The 22,665-nt window shown below is 39.4% G+C and overlaps 1 protein-coding gene across 1 annotated transcript in view; it reads left to right on the top strand.

The window, feature by feature from the left end:
• Positions 1-22,665, top strand: part of LOC136882022 (protein dopey-1 homolog) — a 168,097-nt gene that overhangs the window by 41,771 nt on the left and 103,661 nt on the right. Inside the window, exons 7-10 of the mRNA XM_067154520.2 lie at positions 3,369-3,544; positions 12,965-13,097; positions 14,108-14,244; positions 19,778-20,027. Coding sequence (XP_067010621.2) covers positions 3,369-3,544; positions 12,965-13,097; positions 14,108-14,244; positions 19,778-20,027 — 696 coding nt within the window. The remainder of the gene's footprint in view (positions 1-3,368; positions 3,545-12,964; positions 13,098-14,107; positions 14,245-19,777; positions 20,028-22,665) is intronic.

Below are 22,665 nucleotides of genomic sequence, written 5' to 3' on the forward strand. Positions count from 1 at the left end.
ATAACAGGTTTGTTCCTAGCGGCATAATTCACTATAAAGATCTCCTGAAAGAATTTAACATCACTTCATTATTAAACAGACGTATAATAAATGATCAAAAATACCTCCATAGAGTTATCAATAATGTGGTAGATAACAGTTACTTTCTACAACAATTCTCGTTCAATACCCGGAAAGGAAGTTTAAGACACAGACATCTCTTGTTTCTTCCGATTTCTCAAACAGTATTTTATAGAAGCTCACCACTGTTCAGAATGTGCACTACTTATAACGTCACAGTTCAAAAATTTCCTGATCTTGATCTAGACTTTGCTGTTAGATACAATTATTATGTAAAATTATTGAAGAAGGCACACAGTTGAAGTAATGGTCACACTATGCTGGGCACTTTGAGTTCAGTTCACTATTTCTGAAGGTTTACCCTATAGGTGTATATATGTACTATATTTATACTTATTTCTTGGTTAATTTGTGTTTCATTTTTGTGTTTTATTTTATTTAAATTCATATAATTTTATATAGATGAAGAAAATGTAAGGAAAACTGCAAACAAATTATCATTACTAATGTCTATTTGCACTTAAGATTTAATGTGCTGTTCATACCTATTGCTACAACTCATCTCTCACCAAACACATATATTTCATGCGTTACTTTCTATGATTTTCTTTTTGTATGTCAGTTTCTTTAACTGGCGTCAGTCTAAGATTGGAGTTATTTCTTTTGTAGATCCTAATTCCTAATTTATTTTATGTTTCTGTTTTTCTAATTTTTAATTCATTTTTAGATATTAAGTATTTTAGGTCATAAGTCCACTTCGAACCTGAAAAAGTCTACTTTTTAAATTAATTTTTAGATATTACAGTAAGTATATTTAAACTTGAAAAAGTATTAATGTGCTGTAAATTCTGTTTGCTACTCTACTTGTTAATAATGTTGTATATTTTTATTTTTAGATATTAAGTTCTTTCTAACAATTGTTATTTTTAATAATTAATGCATAATGACTAAGCCACCTGTAATTGGAGAAACATCTCTGTTGGTGGTATGAAATAAATAAATAAATAAATAAAAAAATAAAATAAATAAATAAGACCAAGAGCTCACTGGATGGGCATTGTAAAGATGGACATTGCAGAACAGGGAAGGACACTGGAGGGCGTCATTAACAACAGAACGTATCTCAATAACACAGAATGGAAGAGGCTCCCCACCAGTACCCGGGAAACTGGAACTGATTATCTGGTTTTCTTCTTAACCTGTATTTCCCACATCAAGTCTGAAGATCTGACCAGATGGCCCCTCGGTGAGTGTTGAAGCTGGGAAGCCAAAACAAGCTTGTTGGGGGCTGAGAAAGAATGGATGTTGTAGAACTGGGATTGATAATGGGAGAGCCAATCTCTCTGTGGACAGCAGTGTGTGGAGATTGGGCCTTTTGTGTTTCTTCCGCTTCCCACAGTGAGCTGTCATTGTGTTTTTCCCGTTATAACCGAGCGAGTTGGCCGCGCGGTTAGGGTCGCACAGCTGTGAGCTTGTATTTGGGATACAACGGGTTCGAACCCCACTGTCGGCAGCCCTTAAGATGGTTTTCCGTGGTTTCCCATTTTCACAACTGGCAAATGCTGGGGCTGCACCTCAGTTAACCCGATCGATGGTATCTTTACCTTGTCGTGGTGGTGGGGCTTGTGTGGTCAAAAGATCCTGAGAACTACGCCAGTGGTAGCTTAGCTACTGGTAGGGCCTCCTGTGCCGGAAGGTACTAGGTGATGATCCAGACTAAAAGGGATACTCTGGTGCTCCAGGTTAGAGGTTGGGCATGGGGTTGACACCTCTATCCTGTAAAAAAAAAAAAGCTTGTTGAGAAGCTGCAAAAAATAGGAGTAAACCGTACGGATAAAATTGAAAAACGACCTAGGCGACGTACCATGGGAGTCCGGAGATGGAGGACCAATGTAATCGACAGAGAGCTCTGGAAGAAGATTGTTGCAGAGACCAAGATTCTTCAAGGACCGTAGCATCAAGGAGTAAGTAAGTACCTCAGTTAAGGCCACGACCGCTTCCTTCTCACTCTGAACCCTTTCCGGTCCCATCATCACCATAATACCCATCTGTGTTGGTGCGACGTAAACCACATTGTAAAAAACTTTTCCTGTTATGTATTCCTTTCGTTGTTCCTGTCTTTCTATATATGGCTTGAATTGGACTTGTTTGTTCCTTTCTATTACGTTCTTATACTCCGCACGGCTTTACTTCTAAATTGACGTTTCGCAAAACAAACGAGCGTCCCCTTACCGCTGTTACCAGCGTGCTACTGCTACGAGAACAGCTGATGCAACACGATCGCGATAACAGCCCTCATCAAATGGAATACAGAACTCAGAAAAGCTGATGAATCGGAATTGACAACAGATTCACAATAACTACACTTACTAACAACATCCGACACAATAACATTATTAAGAATAAAAGAGAAAGAGGGAATAACACATCACTCACCGCTAATGGCTGGCACAGGAAGGAGGTTATGGCCTCCAAAGGGAACACTCCACTGATCTCAGAGTCACTTTCTTGCCACTTGTCTTTCCCAAGCTACACTGAGACATGCTAAACACGCATGAACACTAATCAATACACGGGCGTAAATAAAATTAGAGCTATTTTTATGCACTGAACTATTAAACCTGTATTGTACTAACTTATGCTGTGCTAAACTGTAAACTATGCTATACTGTACTGTACTAGAGTGGTAAAGAATAATATGAAAAACACTAATTACTGAAGAAGAATGCGAAAGATTACGAACCTTACCAAATACCATGCATGCTGAGGGAAATAGGTTAACCATGTGGTGACTGTAAATATTAGAGTTGGCAACTTGGTTTGGAGATCGCACTCTGCTGATATAAGTCAATATGAATGGTAGCTTGGGATTGGTTGGATGTCTTATGTTTCAGCAGATAACCACCAGACAGACCCAAAATTGGCTAAAACATCAATTTAGAAGTAAAACAGTGTGGAAAAAGGGTACAATAGAAAGTGGTGACGAGGACAAACATGGAAATACAAAAGGACGAAAGCAATTTTCAAATCCTCATATACGGCCATCTTCAAATAGACAAGCTCTCTCCTCGTTAATCCCAGATCTTCTACATCCATTGCTTCTCAGCTCCAGGCAAGCTCGTTTCTACTTCCTAGCTTCATCAGGAGGGTGGGCATCGACATAAGTTTTTCAGTTATCTTATCGGAGAGTAAGGATCTTGAAAGGGCATTGTAAACAGTTGTGTGTATCTCATTTTCAGCTTCGCTTTCTACTGCGAGAGAGTTATTCATTTTCATGAAAATAGTAATGGAATAATATTTGTTGACAGGTGACTGCCCTGTGTACAGCTGTACAGGACAACAGTGTGCTTGTACAGAGGAGTGCCCTGGACTTACTACTAGTAGGGTTCCCCATGCACAACAGTCAGCTGGTGCGTTCGGACATGGTACGTCTGGTGACCGCTGCTCTCGTCACCATTCTGCGTCGTGACATGTCACTCAACAGGCAAGTCTTTAGTGATCTATGAGACAGAAGGAAGATAGGAGCAGATGGTTAACATTCATCATATCCGCAATCCAGTCATTTATCGCTTTAGTGCATCTCAGGATGTGTGTCGTGACAAGAGGCAGTTGTGTGCATGCAATGTGAGGAAACAAACCAATGCACTGTGAGAGACTTTGTCTCATTACCAAAAAAATGATGCCTGCCTGGCCATCAAATGATATAGATGTTGAAATATTTCAGGTTCCCTATGGCACTGCCGGTGGCTCCAAGTAGCATACGCAGTGGCCTCCATGGTGTGCACTAGCCATGCGTCTTGGTGGGTGTGCTATTTACCAACTGATGAGCCCAACTTAGCACATGTGGTGAAACACTGGAAACCAGGAATGAGTTAGCTGGAAAATTTGTAATGTCCAATAACGGACCATTTATATTGGTATTATAAATTTACTCGTTCGGGACAAATATTTCAGGTTCCCTGTGGAAATCAACATCTATATCAAATAATAAGTCTCTTGACGCTCTTCTCTGAGCAGTGACTCCCATAACATCATTTTCTCTGTGCCAGCATTTCCCTACAGTCAAATTATTATGAGTCCATGATTCATCTAAATAAAAATACTTCTTTGGTCTCTTTCCTGAAATGTTTCATTTCCATGGCAGTCAACAGTATCACCACGCTCTAAATATAATAATAATAATAATAATAATAATAATGAGAAATATGTGATCTGAACACTCTTCCACTCAAAACCAATACATTTTAACCTCTTCAGTGACGTGCCCATGAAATTCTCGGAAGGCGTTTGCTTGCCCATAATGCGACCATTCAAGAAATTCTCGTTTAGCTGCAGTATTTATTTTGCGATCACGCAAAAATTTCTCAGGTATTGTAATCTTTGTGGAAAATATTTCCCAGCATTTTTAACAGATAGCAGAAGGGTTTCCAGCTGCATTCATGATATCTTTGGCCTAAAATATTTCTTATCTCCTCTGTTTTACATACACACTCTAACCAGCTGACGAGGCAAACAGAAATGGCGAGCACCACGAGAGAGATGTTTGAAAATAAAATAAGGGACTGCAACGAAGATGAATCCCTAAGAGAGATTCATATTTCTGCTAGTAGTGATAATGATTCGAATAATTGTTCGTATCATGATTTTATTGCTATTTCTAGTGAAATTAAAGAAGATATTACATTGGAAGCAATGGTTATGGTAGGAGATGTAGAACATAACTTTGTGTGGAAAAAATGTTAGCCTGGAAATAAGGCACGATCTAATATATTTCCATTTACTGGAAATCTTAGTGTAAAGGTTGAGTTATTACCAGCGCTCAGTGCGATTGACTGTTTTGAATTATTTTAATGGATGGTTATATAAGTTTATTAGTGACCAAAACCAATTCTTAAGCTAAAAAGTGTGTTCAATAATTTGTAAATAAAACTCCGCGAACAAAGGCACGATTTTGGAAGAAACCAACTCTTGTGAAATTTGGCAGTTTATTACGTTCGTTTTTTCATGGGAATGATTCAAAGCTGAAGATAATTTTGTAGTGGTTGCAAGACAGTACTCATAAAATACCAATAAAACACCAAAAGAAAGGTTTAAAAGTGGAAATAAATTGTACAGTAGTGAAATAACCATTGAAGATCATATGAATGTGTTAGCTTCATTTTTCTTCAACAACTGCCATTAATTCCTTGCTTCCTACACATATATAATTTCCTCTGGAAAAGCCTCTCTTTTCTGGAATAAGAGCTCTATGAAAACCCGCCACCGAAGAGGTTATAATTTAATGAAGACAAGTAGGTCCCCATTTCTAGTCTATTTTGCCTCGTAAAGTAAGGATGTGTTTGTAGATTGTGGGTATGACTTTCTTGATTGTTTAGTATTCTCTGATGGTACCCCAAATAACACATTTATTCAAGTCTTCCAGTGTGAACTTGTCGTGCCTACTCGTTTTAAAGGAAAATAACTTTATAATACTACTATCATTATCATTTTTGGAATATTAAAATGTGCATTGTAGTGAAAGAACAATACCTTTTCTTGCCAGGTTTTTCTGGAGATCTATAGCAGAGATGCCAACTATTACGATTTAATCGTAATAATTACGAATTACCCATCATAATTACGCCTTTACGAATCACACACCACAAATTACGATTTTTTGTTGATTTTTAAATCTAAGTGTATGAAGTGTTCAAAAGGATACACAAGGCGGCTTGAATTCTCAGAATATTATTTTTGGATTTCTCAGCAATAATTTATACCCCTTTCCTGTCCCTCGTTTAAGAATATTTCGAGTTTTCACGCGCCGAACGCAGTGTGTGCTTCCAGTTCCGGAAATATAGGCACCTGTGAAATGGTATATCTTGCAGAGTTGTTGTCTTTGTTCGTCACATAATCAGACTTCCATGCAAGTATGCGAGTTCTTTTGTCTTTGTTTTGGCGGTAAAGTGGTGACAAACTCCTTTTAATTGTGAATACTGTGTGCGTGACTGTTGTAGATGTATTTATTGCGATTTTAGTTGCCAAATTTACATATATTGCTCTTCTAGGATATATGCTAATCGTGTGTTACGAAATGCGAAAGGTTTGAAATAATGAAGCGATTTCTTATGCAGGAAAATCGTGTGATTACGTTACCGTGATTAGTGATGCTAGTAATAAATATAGTTGAAAAATTTAGGGAGGTATACTCGGAAGAATGGCCTTGTTTAATGCATTCCTCAAAATCTCATTCACACGTGTTTTGTAGTGTGTGTAGCCGCGATGTTTCGGATGCGCATGATGAAGAAGAACAAGACTGAATTTCGTGCTAATATGAACTCTGAACTGTTAAATGCTCTGTTAGTGCAGAGGATGCACATGATATGAAAAGAAAAAAGCATGTCACCAGTGTACGTTTACCAAACAGGAACTACAAGCTTTAAATTAAATGATATGTAAGTTAGTAAGATTGCGGAAAAAAAATCTACGACCGCCCCCCCCCCCCCCCCTTTGCGCAAATGGCTGCATTACGAATTACCTTTCTTGAAAGTTGGCATCTCTGCTATAGGGATGAGATGCACTGAAGCTCATCTTTTTAAGAATTGGTTTGCATCTTTGTAAACACTGACTCTTTTTAGTGGTGGAATAAGGGGCACCAGTAATGTTGTGCTTTCCTTCTCCCTCTTGCAGCATGCTACAATATTTGCAATAATCTTTCTCTTGCCTCTGTGAAACGCATGGTGATTTTCTTTAGGAGGTGTCTTGGGATCTTCTGAACGTCCAGGAACAGCCTCTGCCATATCAGTGTTAGTTCAGCACAGTCAACAAAATCTAAATACCATTCAGGAATATTGTATTCAGTCATATTGCATGTGTTTGTGCACCAAGCAAGCAAGCATGTCTTGGAAGAAAGATCGTCAGCGCTGCCATTGAAGCATGTTGTTCTTAGCCGTTGTAAGTTACACCAAGGACAGAACTGTGGAGTGGAAAACTCCCTGTGGGTAGGGGACGTAGATGAAGAATAGATCCACGATATCCCCTGCCTGTCGTAAAAGGCGACTAAAATTTGCGACCAAGGGATTGTGACATTAGAACCATGAGACTACTTGTGATTAGTACCATGGGTCTACATTACATAGGAGGTTTGGGAGTCGCTTGTGATGTCATCGTGTGAATTCTACCGATCAGTTCCACTGTGTTCAGAATGGGCCTGCGTTACCTGTGAGTAGTACCACTTTATGAGAAATATCATGGGTCTGCGTTGCCTGTGATTAGTGCCACTATGTGAGAAACACCACTGGTCTGCACTGCCTGAGAGTAGTACCTTTGTGAGGAACACTATGGGTCTGTGTTGCCTATGGGTGGGGTCATAATGTGCGATACACTGTGGGTCTACATTGCCTGTGATTAGTACCACTAAGTGAGCAACACTATGAGTATACATGGCCTGTGATTAGTTCCACTATGTGAGGAACACCATGGATCTGTGGTACACAAGAACCTCGTTTATCCAGATTAAGTGGGACCAGAACTAATCTGGATTATTGAAAATCTGGATAATTCAGAAAACTAAAAATCAAATACAGTACATGTTATATGTTATATAATCTATTAACATAAGTTGTACAGTAATATCTTTTTTTCATTTAAAAAATGTTAAAAACACTTTTCGTACATTTACGACTCTGTTTTATGCACTAAAATAATATGCAAGTTTTTTCTGTTTTACATTTGTATAGCGTTTGCGTGCAGCGCGATCACGATGGCGTTTTACTAACAACAGGTCTGTGCGTGTGGTTTGAGTCTAGGATTGTAAATAGGCCATCAGTTTGTCCAGCTGCATTGTTCCCTCTCCATGAGTCATTGTTTCTTCTGATGGAGTGCCAGTTTCATTTTCAAATTCACCATCAGTGAATTAGTAGTGCGTTGCATTTAGAAGAGCATGGGGTTCGAATCCCACTTCGGCCATCCTGGGAAGAGTTTTCCACGGTTTCCAATTCTCAATTCCAGGCGAATGCCAGGACGGTACCTTTGATAGACTGTGTCCGAATTACTTCCAATTCCTGTCCTTAACTATCCTTGGTGGAAAAGACATTCAAGAAGAGTCGATCCAGTAAAAGAATACCGTACAAGTAAAAAAATACATTTTTATTATTTTCGATCCGAATAAACAGGAGATCTGGATTAATGAGGGCCGAATAAACAAGGTTCTTGTGTACTTGTGAGTAGTGCCATTGTGTGTGACATACTATGGGTCTACATTACCTGTGATTGGGACCACTGTATAAGGAACACCATGGGCCGATTGCAGAAATGGTGTTTAGACGATGTCTGCGGTTAAACAGTGCCTAAGTATGGCTGCCGCATTGCAGAGATGTTATTTATCACTTAGATACTGTCTGAAACCGATGTTCAACCGGCCATGTTTAAGCACTACAGAGAACACTGTTTAACCTCAAATGAGAGGAGTGAATCACAATCAGAGGTTATGTACCATGGAACATGTAATTTGTATTATCAAGTTGAGACTATTATGGGAAGAAAGATTAGTCCTACGGACTCCCTGTGGGTCATCCTCTGTGAAATCGCAGTAATTCATTTGAATTGTACAGGGAGGTAGAGCTTAAAATAAGATTTTGCTTTTCAGGAGACTTGTTTTCTGAGACGACAAAGGGGCAGTCCGGTAACTGTCAACTGGAATACAATTCTTGGCAACCGATATACTTTATTTACACATGGGGTAATTTCCATGGAATTATAGGACACTTCGACTACATACATGTCAGAATTATTTGTCGCAATCATCAGAGGGCTGTCACATACATCAACCAGGAGTGATTCACTTGTATTTACTGCCAAGTAAGCACACATAATAGTGAAAACTAAAAAGTAGGTTGTATGTGGTTTTTATATATATAATCATCGTGCTAATTCAGATGATTTTTGTCAACTGTGAGAGGAAAAGGCAAATAGTGGTGATGGTGGTGATTATTGTTTAAAGAGGAGGACTGGGGAAGAAGAGCCGTGGCCATAATAACAGCCCTAGTATTTGCTTGGTGTAAAAATTGGGAAACTACGGAAAATAATCTTCAGGGCTGCCGATGATGCATTTCGAACCTACGATCTCAAGAATGCAAGCTACATCTATATGGCTTGTAAAACACATTCGGTTACACATTACTATTATTTCATCTTCCCTTTGTCGAAGATATTTACGACTAGATTACACTCACCATAACGCTATAATCAAAGCTGCACTTCCCTGTATGTAGGCGTGTCGCTTTATTGTCGATAATATTAGAGATTTAATTTCCACCAAAAGCGATATTTCGTATCTTAGTCATAATTGAGGAATGTGTAGGAAGAAAAATAGTTGGCTGGCGTTCAGCGCACCGACGAATTTCATTGGTTGCGACAAGCAAATAGTTGCATGATAGATACTTCTATCTCCATTTTCAATCCAATATTAAAACTTTAAACGATGTCTATAGTAAAAAAACCAACTGAATGATACCATAAAACAAAGAAAACTGTAGTTATAACAAAATACGTTTAATCACCTTCAAAGTACTCTCCATCGGTCACAATACACTTTTGGCATCGTGTGTACAGCTGTTGGAAACTGGTAGCGAAGGCATCTTTTGGCACTGGTACCACACGTCTTTGGGTGTCCAGTATGTCATTACAGTATGTGCCTTTGAGGATTCCCTTGAGGCAGGGAAAGAAAAAATAAGTTACAGGCACCAAATCTGCAGAGTATGGTGGATGTTGAAGACATGGTATATCTTCAAGAGGTTCCTGCCCATCCCGATAGGGTTTGAACCAGTCATACAAATTTTCTGCTTGCGGCTACAAGAGTCTTAACCTATACGACGCCTGACTGGCTGCAGCAGACTAACGGCAACCAAGCAGGTTGGGACTTATCTTGATTTACTAATTTCATTTCCGTATTGATAGTTCACTAATATATCATTGATGGTTATGAATTTCATGTTTTTGGTCCGTATTGAACAATATATAAGTAATAATAATAATAACTTAAATGTTTCCACCTTTTCAATACAATATATTCACAAGATTACAAAATTATACGGTACTAGTTTCGACCCATCTAGGGGTCATCATCAGCCGTATTGGAGCAAAGATCATTTGTGGCGAAATCCTAAGACAATATTATTTTAAAGAATAACAAGTGAAATGAGATGTTATGGTAATAGTTAATAATACAAGGAATATACATAATAAGAGGTTTTTAACAAAGAATAAAGTATAAATGGGGTGTTGTAAAAATTATAATCATGGAAATCAGTAAGTTCTTGTATTGAGATGAAATATGGCTTAGGAAGAGGGCTTAAGGTGGGGCTGAAGGGTGCGGGAGAAAGTGTAATTGTCTTGGAAAAGTACCTTTGATTAAATTTAGGATTGAGTTTAGGTTGGCTGCATTATTGTTTCTGAGGAAAGTGATAAATAGATCGAAGAGTATGTTGGGTTTCTCTGAGATTTCAGTCACAATCTCAATGAAATCTCAGAGAAACCCAACATACTCTTCGATCTATTTATCACTTTCCTTAGAAACAATAATGCAGCCAACCTAAACTCAATCCTAAATTTAATCAAAGGTACTTTTCCAAGACAATTACACTTTCTCCCGCACCCTTCAGCCCCACCTTAAGCCCTCTTCCTAAGCCATATTTCATTTCAATACAAGAACTTACTGATTTCCATGATTATAATTTTTACAACACCCCATTTATACTTTATTCTTTGTTAAAAACCTCTTATTATGTATATTCCTTGTATTATTAACTATTACCATAACATCTCATTTCACTTGTTATTCTTTAAAATAATATTGTCTTAGGATTTCGCCACAAATGATCTTTGCTCCAATACGGCTGATGATGACCCCTAGATGGGTCGAAACTAGTACCGTATAATTTTGTAATCTTGTGAATATATTGTATTGAAAAGGTGGAAACATTTAAGTTATTATTATTATCACTAATATATAGATAAGAAAAGTTTCCACCTTATCAATACAATTTTATTATTAACTACAGGACCGGTTTCGACCCTAAACAGTCATCATCAGTTGTACACTGATACCTTTACATATGTCAAATAATAGTTAATGTGCCTTTCTGAATGGAGAAGCCATGGGGAAGCATTATCTCCAAGCGTCCAAATTGGGCATGTTTGAGAGTAAAATGGTTAATATAATACAATTCAGGTACTTAGGTGTGGAGTTATCTTTTAGGCCTAAAATTCGTTTGTGGAACTTAACTTAAACTTAATTCTAAATTACAAGTACATTAAACACTTTAAAATACATAATGCTTGTTAAAATCACATGTTAAAATACACAGTATATGTTAAAATCCTTTATGATAATGCCTATAAAACACTTTCGTTGAGATGAATTTATACGTCTTGCATAAGTCTACGTTCTTGTTTTGTGTCCAGTATAGTTACAGAATAAATCAGTGCTTGCGTTCGTGGGCAGTGCTCTCTTAGGAAGTCCTATTTTGAGTTAAAATGTCTCCACTTGTACGGGTGGTAAAATCCTCTATTATTAACAAATCCAGTATATAGATGGAGGTAAATATGTGCAGCTGTGATTGGTATTATCTTCAAGTATTGGAGTAAATTGTGGTCTAGGTTGTGCAGAAGAATTTCTGATGCAGAGTGGTGGCTCCTTCCTAGTCTATAACTGTATGCTGATATATGTTGTCTGTAAAAGACGGAAAAGTGGTGTGAGTAGAGTTATAAACTGAAGGAATGCCTATTGTGTGTGTGTGTGTGTGTGTGTGTGTGTGTGCGCGCGCGTGCGTGCGTGTGTGTGTGTTTGTTATCATGAATATGTACTTACTATTGCTGTCATGGTTGGGTTGCGTTGGATTTGACTGCTTGGCGTATACTGTATCGCGCTCTCTTTGGGCTTGTGCCCGCTGCTGTGAGGGGAATGGATGGATGGGTAGGGAGAGTTGCTGTTGTGGGTGTAGGGGCGGAGCGGGGCGTGTCATTCGTCGGCACTATGGCGCGTGTTATGTTCTGTTTGTTGATTGTTTTGAGATAGTAATTTTTTAAAGCGAAAGTGTTTTATAGGCATTATCATAAAGGATTTTAACATGTGTAGTGTATTTTAACATGTGTAGTGTATTTTAACATGTGATTTTAACAAGCACTATGTATTTTAAAGTGTTTAATGTACTTGTAATTTAGAATTAAGTTTAAGTTCCACAAACGAATTTTAGGCCTAAAAGATAACTCCACACCTAAGTACCTGAATTGTATTATATTAACCATTTTACTCTCAAACATGCCCAATTTGGACGCTTGGACATAATGCTTCCCCATGGCTTCTCCATTTAGAAAGGCACATTAACTATTATTTGACATGTGTAAAGGTATCAATGTACAGCTGATGATGACTGTTTAGGGTTTAGTTAATAATAAAATTGTATTGATAAGGTGGAACCTTTTCTTATCTATATAATGGTTAGCAGACTGTTGGCAACGTGCTTCAGTTCTGTGTGCTCAACGCTACATGGTGCTTCTTGAAATGTGAACCTATCCAAATGCACATACACGCATTATTACCACACATTACCATTGCGATATCAGCCCATCCACCATACCTTTTAGACACACCTTGTAAGAGGATGATTATGAGTAGGGAAGTAGAGTTTTTCTTTATCCATTTGCATTGTTTTTATTTGTCCTTGTCTGTTTCTTGTATTATTTTTGCTACCCAGTGACTTGTGTATCCTCTCATACGTTGTCCTGTACAATATATGTTCATATCATGTTTCATTACTTCATGTCTTTGGTGTATATCTGTACATATCTTTTGTTTTCTTTTATACATATTTAATGATCTTGATGCCAAAATGTATACATCAAACTTTGTGATTGCTTGTTCCAGACGACTGTTTGCTTGGCTGCTTGGTTCCGAAGTTAACTTGTCGCTGGAACATCCCCTGGTTAAGAGATCCAACTCAGTAGGCAGTAGTGGAGGCTCGTACTTTGACATGTACTCTCGGGAGATGTTGATCCAGGTTGGTGATCTGTCTTGCTAGACATTGATCAGACTTTGGTAAAACCATTAGATTATTTTTCCCTTGTTACATATTCTCTTGAATACCTACCCCTTCCTGTTGGCTTGTTCTAATAGGTATTATCTTGGAAAGAATTACTGAGCGAGTTGGCCGTGCAATTAGGGGTGCGCAGCTGTGAGCTTTCATTCAGGAGATACTGGGTTCGAACCCCACTGTCGGCAGTGCTGAAGATGGTTTTCCATGGCTTCCCATTTTCACACCAGGCAAATGCTGTACCTTAAATAAGGTCACGGCCACTTCCTTCCCTCTCCTTGAGCTTTCCTATCCCTTCATTGCCATAAGACCTCTTTCCGTTGATGCGACATAAGAAACGTGTAAAAAATAAATAATGGAAAGAATTAGGCAGGAGCTATGTTGATGTCACAGCCACTGGTCTTTTTAGTGTAGAATAGAAAACATAGGTGTTAGGTAGGTGTTAGAAAGAAGTGAATGTACAGAGTTTAGATTTGGAGAGATTTTATTATTTAAAAATCTCTGTTAACAAAACTTTTCTTTTCGGGACTAGACTCTCCTTTTGTGAATGTTGCAAAATTACACTATTTCCAATCTCCAGTGACCTGATTACATCTTGTTTTGAGTGTTCAGGCTTATCTATCTCTGGCAGTAAATTAGATGTATTTTGTTATGGTTCCTGGCGCTGGACCACCGTTGCCTCGAGGACTCGGTGTTTGTGCTGTCTACTATATCCCTGTAACTAACGCACCACACACAACAATATCTTCCACCACAGTAAATCCCATTCTTCATATTCTATGTCTACTCATAGGTCCTTTGGCTTATCATGAGATCATGGCAAGCCTACTTAAGGAAAAGAGAAGGAAATTGAAAAACCTTTTGTAAAGTCATCTGCCTCAAACTGCATTTGTAAGGGAAAAGACACTGCTGTGTTTAAGCAGTGTAATTTGTGATCTGGCGTGATTCAAACTTATAAGGATATCTGCTTTTTACAGGCTATCAAAATAACACTGAACCCTGGAGTAGGACAAATATCAAGTGATGTACGGCCTTACAGACTCTTGGTATCACTCCTAGACAAGCCAGACATTGGTCCTGTTATCCTGGATGATATACTCTATGAGGTGTTTAGGTAAGTTGACTTGCTTTTTTAGAAAGTTAGGAAAGTATGAACCATTTCTGACACTTGATGTATATGTGGGGAGGTCTTTATAATTCTGAACTACATCTCTCTTGAGGTCCTGAGGTTTGGGCTCCTATGCACCATAGTTACTGCATATAGTAAATTTCAAAGCTTTGAAATGTATATTTGGAAATAATTGCTGGTGACTGTAATACTCACTGTGGGACCTCTCTTGGAAGTTTAGATGCATATGAGGGCAGTGTAAAAGATGACACAAGAAAGGGACTGCAGTGACATCCTTTCTCTTACTGAAGCTTCACACATTTCTGCAAAGGATTAAACCACTGAGATCTGTTTGTTCAATAGTAATTAGTTTCAACAGAACTGCTGCAGCGGATGCTGTTGGGTGGTTCATCAACCATCTTGTAACAATTTCTGTTTTTTTTAAGGAAGCAAAGTTAATCAGACTGGCAATACATTTTGTGTGAATTTGTTTTGGCAATTATCATACATATTTTGCCCTCTTTAAGGGCTTCATCAATGAATGTATTTTTTTAATGTTGTTGATTTTATGCTCACTAACTACCTTTGTTTATATATACTTTTTACAGTTTTCTGATACTTATGATATTCTGTTGAACAGTGTACTTGGTTTTTCATTTTGTACTGTCATATAATAGTTATACACAGGTAATGGCTGAAGAACAGTGATCAGCAGAATAAAAGACAAACATAGAATTTAAAATAGTATTCTGGTTGAATCCGCCTTGTCAATAAACTTTTCTATTAACGAACCTTATTTATTCATTGTACATGTTTCGAGAACAGTAAACATTCTCTTCATCAGTGATTATACAAGTTTATTTCAATTGTCAAAGTATAATTTAAATCATCTGGGGAAGAAAAGAGAAACCGAAGAAGAAGATAAGATTTGAAGATCTTGAATATATTTAAGAATTTTGCCGACTCTGTGGCTGAAGGGTCAGCGTTGAGGCCTTCGGTTCAAGGGTTCGCGGGTTTGATTCCCGGCCAGGTCGTGGATTTTAATTGTGTGTGATTAATTCTTCTGGCTCGGCTACTGGTTTTTTATGTCGAAAGACTCTCCTCTTCATATTCAGACCACATTACACTTCCAACCACCACAGAAACATGCAATAATGATTACATCCCTCCATATAGGGTTGGTGTCAGGAAGACCATCCGGCCGTAAAACAGGGCCAAATCCACACGTGCAGCACAATTCGCATCCGTGACCCCACAAGCTGCGGGAAAAGCAGTAGAAAAGAAGAAGAATATATTCAAGAACTTTATCTTATTTAACATCATCTTATAATATTTTTTATTTGATAGTAGTTTTCCTAATGTACCATTAATGAGTGTTTATTCATTGATATTATAAATTGTGATATAATCATTCTTTAAATTGAGGCTAAACAAATGGAAATTCTTAAATTGTTTTTATTTATTGATGTTGTAAGTATATAAAATCTCTGTTTTAAGTTAGATTTTGACAGTTGAAATAAGCTTGTATGATCGCTGATGAAAAGAATGTTTATTGTTCTCGAAACATGTACGATGAATAAATAAGTTTCATTAAGAGAAAAGTGTATTGAGAAATTGGATTTAACCTTAATGGTATTTTAAATAGTTTTTTAATGAGTTTATATTTGTCAGTACAGGAATAAACAGCACCTATTATGGTCAAATGAATCAATAAATAAGTGACAATTAAAAAATTAACGAAGGTTGTTTTAAAATCAGTCCTGAATGGATGTAGGTCTATGTGTAGTCGTCGGTGGCTGCAACTTGTATCCGAGTAAACATATTCTACAGTACAGACCATGAAATCCTCTTTGACCAGGCGAAGGTCATCACGCCTGTAAAAGACTTCTATGCTTGTCTTGTGAGGGAAGCTATAGAGATAGAGCTGCGTCCAAATAACATCAACAGGGAAGACGGCTTCAAGTTATCAAATACATGGAGACCTGTACTGTAGAAATACATGCATAACACCACCATGGCACAGCGGGACGCACTCAAACTGTCGACAGAGGGCGGTGAATCAGTAATTTCCCTCCCAACCACCACAGCACAGCGCCACGATCCTTGAGTTCAGTTAGTGGGGAAGGCCGTGGATGGTACGGGCATGACTTCCACATTCCTTCAGAGAATTTCTTTGCTCACTGTCGGAGGCAAAACTTCACATACCCTGATGAAGGCCAATGCAATTTGGCTGAAAGCTTGGCTTTATTATTAAATATATAGATAGTGGCTTTAATCCAGTTCATTTATTTTATGTTAATATTTTTCGGCAGTTTACATTTTCACACTCGCAATGCTTTGTGAATATGTTTCATACAACTTAGTCGCCCAATCTCGGCATGAAACATGCGTCCACACAGATCACATGGATTGGCTTGGGGAGGGCGGGGCTGAGCTTGACGGAGCTTCCTTGCTTGTCATTTGTGCTCTTCACGTCGTTGTCATCCCACTTCAGACGCCATAACTGATGTAGAAACAGTGTGGTAGCAAAGTGTACGATTCTCAGCAAGCGTATCCCAGGATTGAGCTCTTTTCGTAGTATGCTTTAGCTGATCCGTGAAACGCCTCAAAGGGGCTTCATTGAAGTCTTGAGTTCACCATACAGGATTTGACAGGGAAGCCTGGTTTCACTCATGCGACAGAGATGTTATCCATCTGAGCTTATAGCATGTGCTTTCTCAAGAACTGCAAGGTTGGTGACACGATCCTCCCATTTGATGTTTAAGCTGTTCTAAGTTTTTGCAGATGAAAGTTCTTTAGCTTTTTATATCCTGATGCTAGAGGGTCCATGTTTCACAACCGTAAAGCAGTGTTGATGTGACAACAGCATGGTAAACCATGCCCTTATGCATTGTAAGGTCCGTATTCATGAAGACATGAGGGGATAAACGTCCGATTTTTGAGTGGGCAGTACCAATCCTCCTATTCACTTCTTGTGAGCAGTTAGCATTTTTTGAGAGGATTATTCATAGATATAAAAAGTGGTCGACCTGCTTCCGTGGAGTATCATCCGCAATGGAGATATCGAAAGCTGGGAGGTAGTACCCTTATAATAATAAAAGAATTAAGGTTTGCCTGAATGGGCATGAACATACTGTACCCTTTTGAAACTGCAGTAGCAGCAAGAGTAAGAACAAATTTTAGAAATTGGGTAATTGACAGAATATATTGTAACAGTGGTGGCCGGCAAGAATGCCAGCCACGAACCTACTACACTGGCGTAGCAGGGGGAGAGGTGATACTCCCACGTAGCACGTCCCAGGTGGCGGATAGGGGGGTCCTAACCGGCTTGCCGGCGGACTTGAGGGAAATAAAATACCTCTCGCGGACCAAACACACAATCCCCTGTGGGTGGGGGATGCAGACGAAGAATACACCCACGGTATCCCCTGCCTGTCGTAAGAGGTAACTAAAAAGGGCGACCAAGGGATGATCCATTTAGAACCATGAGACTACCTGTAATTAGTACCATCACGCAGGGAACACCATGGGTCGCATTATAGTACCACTATGTTAGGTACGCAATAGGTTTGTGATTAGTAGCGACAGTGTGTGAATCAGGATGTGGGTCCTACAGTACCTGTGATTCGTACCCCTATATGAGCGACACCATGGTTCTGCCTTACCTATGTTCAGTTCCCACTATGTGAGGAATTCCACGGGATAGTAAGAGTCCCTGTGGTTAGTCCACTTATGTGAGGAACACCATAGGTTTGCGTTGCCTGTATATAGCGCCGCAATGTGCGAAACTCCATAGGTCTGTGTTGCATTACACTACCTGTGAATAGTACCATAATGTATGGAATACCGCAAGTCTCTGCTCCTTTTGATTTGTACCGCAACATTACACATAGCATGGTTCTGCTTTCCTAGCGATCAGTGCCATTATGAGGGGCCGATGACCTAGATTTTGGACCTGTTTCGACTATAAGCATAATCGATTCAGCATTGTGCTATAGAAGCAGTCCCTTGGTCAGTAATACTATTGTTTTGTGCCAGCTTCTGTACATGTGAGGCACTGTGGGTCGGATCCACTGATCCTTTTAAATTCATATCCGTCCATCCATTCATTCTTCGTCCTCACGCTTTGAATTCTGGTCAGTGAAGGATTTTGAACTTTTAAGTTGTCATTTAATTTTGTCTCATTTTGTACCATTAGGGGCTGATGACCTCGATGTTAGGCCCCTTTAAACAACAAACATATATCAATCAATCAAGAATGCCAGCGAGAGATAATAATCGCGGTGGCAATGTGGACGGAGCCAGAGCTAATAAAACAATAGTGTTGATAAATTGTTGAGCTTGAGATATAGAACTACTAGAAGAGGCTAGAACCTGATTAACAATGGACCAGGCGCTCAGAATGATCTGAAATCTTCTTTGGACCTATGTAAAGAGCTCAGCTGGTGCAGTTCAGCCAGTCTGGAGTCAGTCTCAATTGAGTCAGCCGCGAGGGCATCAATCACAAGTGAAAATAAGCAGTACCGGATGATCATGTGTCCGTGACGAGTCCGTCAGATGGCTGCGTGGAGTTCAACTAGGCTTGCTGTTGTGAACCTGTTCTGGAATGACACTGTGCTGTGAGATGCTGTGTCAGGGACCAGTAGTTTGATGTGCCAGTGTGCAGTGTGGTTGCCTGAGTGAGTTTGTGTTACTATTGCAAATCTTAACTGTGTCGAATGGAAAAGTTAAATGCGAGTGATCTTATGCTTAAAATTACAAATGAAAATGAAAATCCACAGCCTGTTTCTAGTCATTTGACCGGGTCAGGAATGAATGAATGAAGTCCCCATCTAGTGGTGAGGATAGGAATTGTGCCGGCTAATTGAAGTCCATTGGACTCCTCTGAGGTAATGATTGATAATTGGTGAAATGAATGATATTGGAGAATGTTGCTGGTATGAAAGATGACAGGGAAAACTGGAGTACCCGGAGAAAAACCTGTCTTTCCTCCACTTTGTCCAGTGCAAATCTCGCATGGAGTGACCGGGATGTGAACCATGGAACCCAGCAGTGAGAGGCTGGCTGCCGCCTGAGCCACGAAGGCTCTGACTGTAAATAGTAGTTCAATAAATTTGGTGGATAGTAAAACATGCTACCTCTCTGTGCAGTAATTTTAATTTTAAGGACCCAATAATCCACCACAATATATTGTGAAAAATCATGAAGTAACCTTTTTTGTTATTCGGGATGTATCATCATCACCTTGAAAAGTTTCCAGCGTTCAGCCAGGTCGGTTGTTGATTCTGGAACATAGTTTTATGACCACCTGCCCTTGCTGACACCATCCGTCCATGGGATCTGAAAAGCCACTCCTTATCTAGAGAACTAATGCGCCGTTAGCTACCCATAACCTGGAGTACAGACACTACCTGATGGGTTTCAGAAGCATTTCTTCCTCTGGCAATCTGGGTACTAATCTCCTTGTTATTATATGAATTTTGAATAATAAGATGTCCTAAGGAATTTATTTTGTAAATTTCCTCTGTTTTCTTTTCAGAGCTCTGTACCTGTCCTGTGAAGGTACGAACGATTCTTCGTCTAAGTCCAACAGCGGTGTGGGCACCACCGGCTTAAAAGGCAGTCAGGAACTGCTAAAATCTGCTAATCTCTTGTTCAGTACCTTGGAGCCATGTTACATCTGGTTATACACTGGCACTCTCTTCAGCAATGCCTGCAAACTAAAGACACCAGAGGACAGTCTGCACATCGTCCGACCTGTTGGCAGTGGTGTACCACACTTAATGGAGGTGTGTTTATGCCTACATCATCTTCATTATAGACTCTCCTGTCTTGAATCCTAAGTGAAAGAACTAAACGCCTTCACAGTCTTCTCTTTGTTACTAACATTATGCTTGCCTGCAGTTCTGCATCTCTTATCTTTAAAAGCAGAGTCTAATTATCATTACCTTTGTCTCCCCCTGTTTCTCCTAAGTAATTTATCCTTCTCCATTTGTCCCTGCATCCGGGAGATAGTAGGTTCAAACTCCACTGTCAGCAGTCCTGAAAATGGTGGTGTCCCGATTTCACACCAGGCAAATGCTGGGGCTGTACCTTAATTAAGGCCATGACTGCTTCCTTCCCACTCCTTGACCTTTCCTACCCCATCATTGCCATAAGACCTATCTGTGTCAGTGCAATGTAAAGCAAATTCTAAAAACTTCTTCAGTTGCCCCACTTGAGTCATAGCTGAAGTCTGTTTATTTGCACTTTTCCATTTAGTCCATCCTTAAGTTAGCCCTTATATCTTCCTTGTGTTGCCCTTCTGCCATTGTTCCCTCTTTTAATTAGCAATAATTCCAATATCATCATCATCTCCTCCTCCTCCTCCTCCTCTCCCTCCTCCTCCTCTCCCTCCTCCTCCTCTCAGCAGCGATATCAGAACATTCCATAAGGAACTTTCTTCCGTCATTGAACTTCATGTATCTGAAAGCCATACCCTTTAAAGTATGTAGCACTGGGCGAGTTGGCTGTGCGGTTAGGGGGCGTGCAGCTGTGAGCTCGCATCCGGAAGATAGTGGGTTCGAACCCCACTGTCAGCAGCCCTTAATATGGTTTTCCGTGGTTTCCCATTTTCACACCAGGCAGATGCTGGGGCTGTACCTTAATTAAGGCGACAGCCACTTCCTTCCCATTCCTAGGCCTTTCCTGTCCCATCGTCGCCATAAGACCAATCTGTGTCGGTGCGACGTAAAGCAAATTTAAAAAAATTTAAAAATGTGGCAGTTGCACAGATTCGTCTTCCTCCATAGCCTCCACCAATTCCTTTGCCATTGGAAATTCACCTGCAGCATACATATCATGTACAGTGAAACCTCGATTCTCCGTTTTTCGAGGGACCATGAAAATAAAACGTACAACACGGGAAAACGGAAATTCCGGGAATGAATGAAAACCATCAACAATTTGGCTAAACATCACAAAAATTGAATATGTATAATTATAATCTTACAAAAACTCCTAAACCAAACCAAACTACAGCCCCAGTGGGACTTTGCCTGCCAAGCGACAGCTGCTCAGCCCGAAGGCCTGCAGATTACGAGGTGCGCATGGTCAGTGCAACGAATCCTCTCGGCAAATATTCCTGGCTCTGTAGATCGGGGTCGCCATCTCACCATTAGATAGCTCCACAATTAAAGGTATTCACGTAGGCTGAGTGGACCTGGAACCAGACTTATATCCAAGTAAAATTGCCTGACCTGGTCGCAATCGAACCCGGGCCCTCTGGATGAGAGGCGGGCATGTTAGACCGCGAAATCGCATTAATTACCGGTACGCGAGTTCAAAATCTCAGTACTTTATATTCAATTTTACAGGGGAATCTTCGTCAGTTTCCCGTGAAAACTTCTTTCAGTTCAGCAACTTTGATTAGGCTAGTCAAACTTCGAAAAATCTAATAACGCCAAGCCAAACGACAATCGACCACAAGTAGTTTTTAATTCTCTCATCTAATAAAATAAAGCACATTAGATACAAAAGCACCCAAAATGATGGCGAAATCCGTTCATTTCTTAATCTTTCATTGTAATTTGGTCTCCGGTATACTGTTCGTAGTCAGTTTCTGGAAATCTCGTACCGCGCAAATTAGGCCTACATCGACTTTTAAAGGTTATGTTGTACTCGAAAACATGGTTTCGAATGTAAGTATTGATTCTTAAAAGTTCTCGAATGCATTATATTCAATTCTGCGCGTCACAAATCCAATCAAATTGGAAAGATAAAAGAAATGTAAAAACTTCAGAAATTACGGTTATTCGTGACCTTGAGGTCATCTTTAAAGCAGCTCGCTGCACATGTCAGTACGAGTTTGAAATGATACCAACCATTTAAAATGTAACGTGCGCAAATAAAACGACTGCAGTTTTTGGTATTTTAACACGAAAACGTAACTTCCCAGTCTTACATCAGGACCTAAACAGTAATAGGCAATCCCAAGACCTCCCATTGCTTTTTTTTTTTTTAATGTGGGGTGCAACATCTGTTTACGTCTCGCTAACATATCATGTACGATAATATCAAAAGGTACTGAATTTGTGTTAAGGAGGAGCAGTTTTGATTCGTGCCTGAAAGCCCAGTTACTCTGCAGTGCCCAGAGCAAAGTGCCGAAAACCTCTTCGGCAGTATGATCGAAAAAAATGTAAAAATATAAACATCTAACCCTGGACATAATATGGACGTTTTATAAGTGTGAACATATGACGAAACTCGTTCAGTCTTCAAGCAGAGCTGTCGAAATGCGCCGTGTCTCCTTGCAATTGTTGTGGGCACCCTCTGCTTTATGATTTTCCGAGATTCTCTAAACAATACCACCCGAATACGATGCTAAGATGGTCTCTTATGCAAGTTCACCGCCGATCGCTTTTCTAGTACCGGTACAGTACTTGCTTT

Source organism: Anabrus simplex, chromosome 10 (assembly GCF_040414725.1).
Source record: "Anabrus simplex isolate iqAnaSimp1 chromosome 10, ASM4041472v1, whole genome shotgun sequence".
Taxonomy (NCBI): Eukaryota; Metazoa; Arthropoda; class Insecta; order Orthoptera; family Tettigoniidae; genus Anabrus; species Anabrus simplex.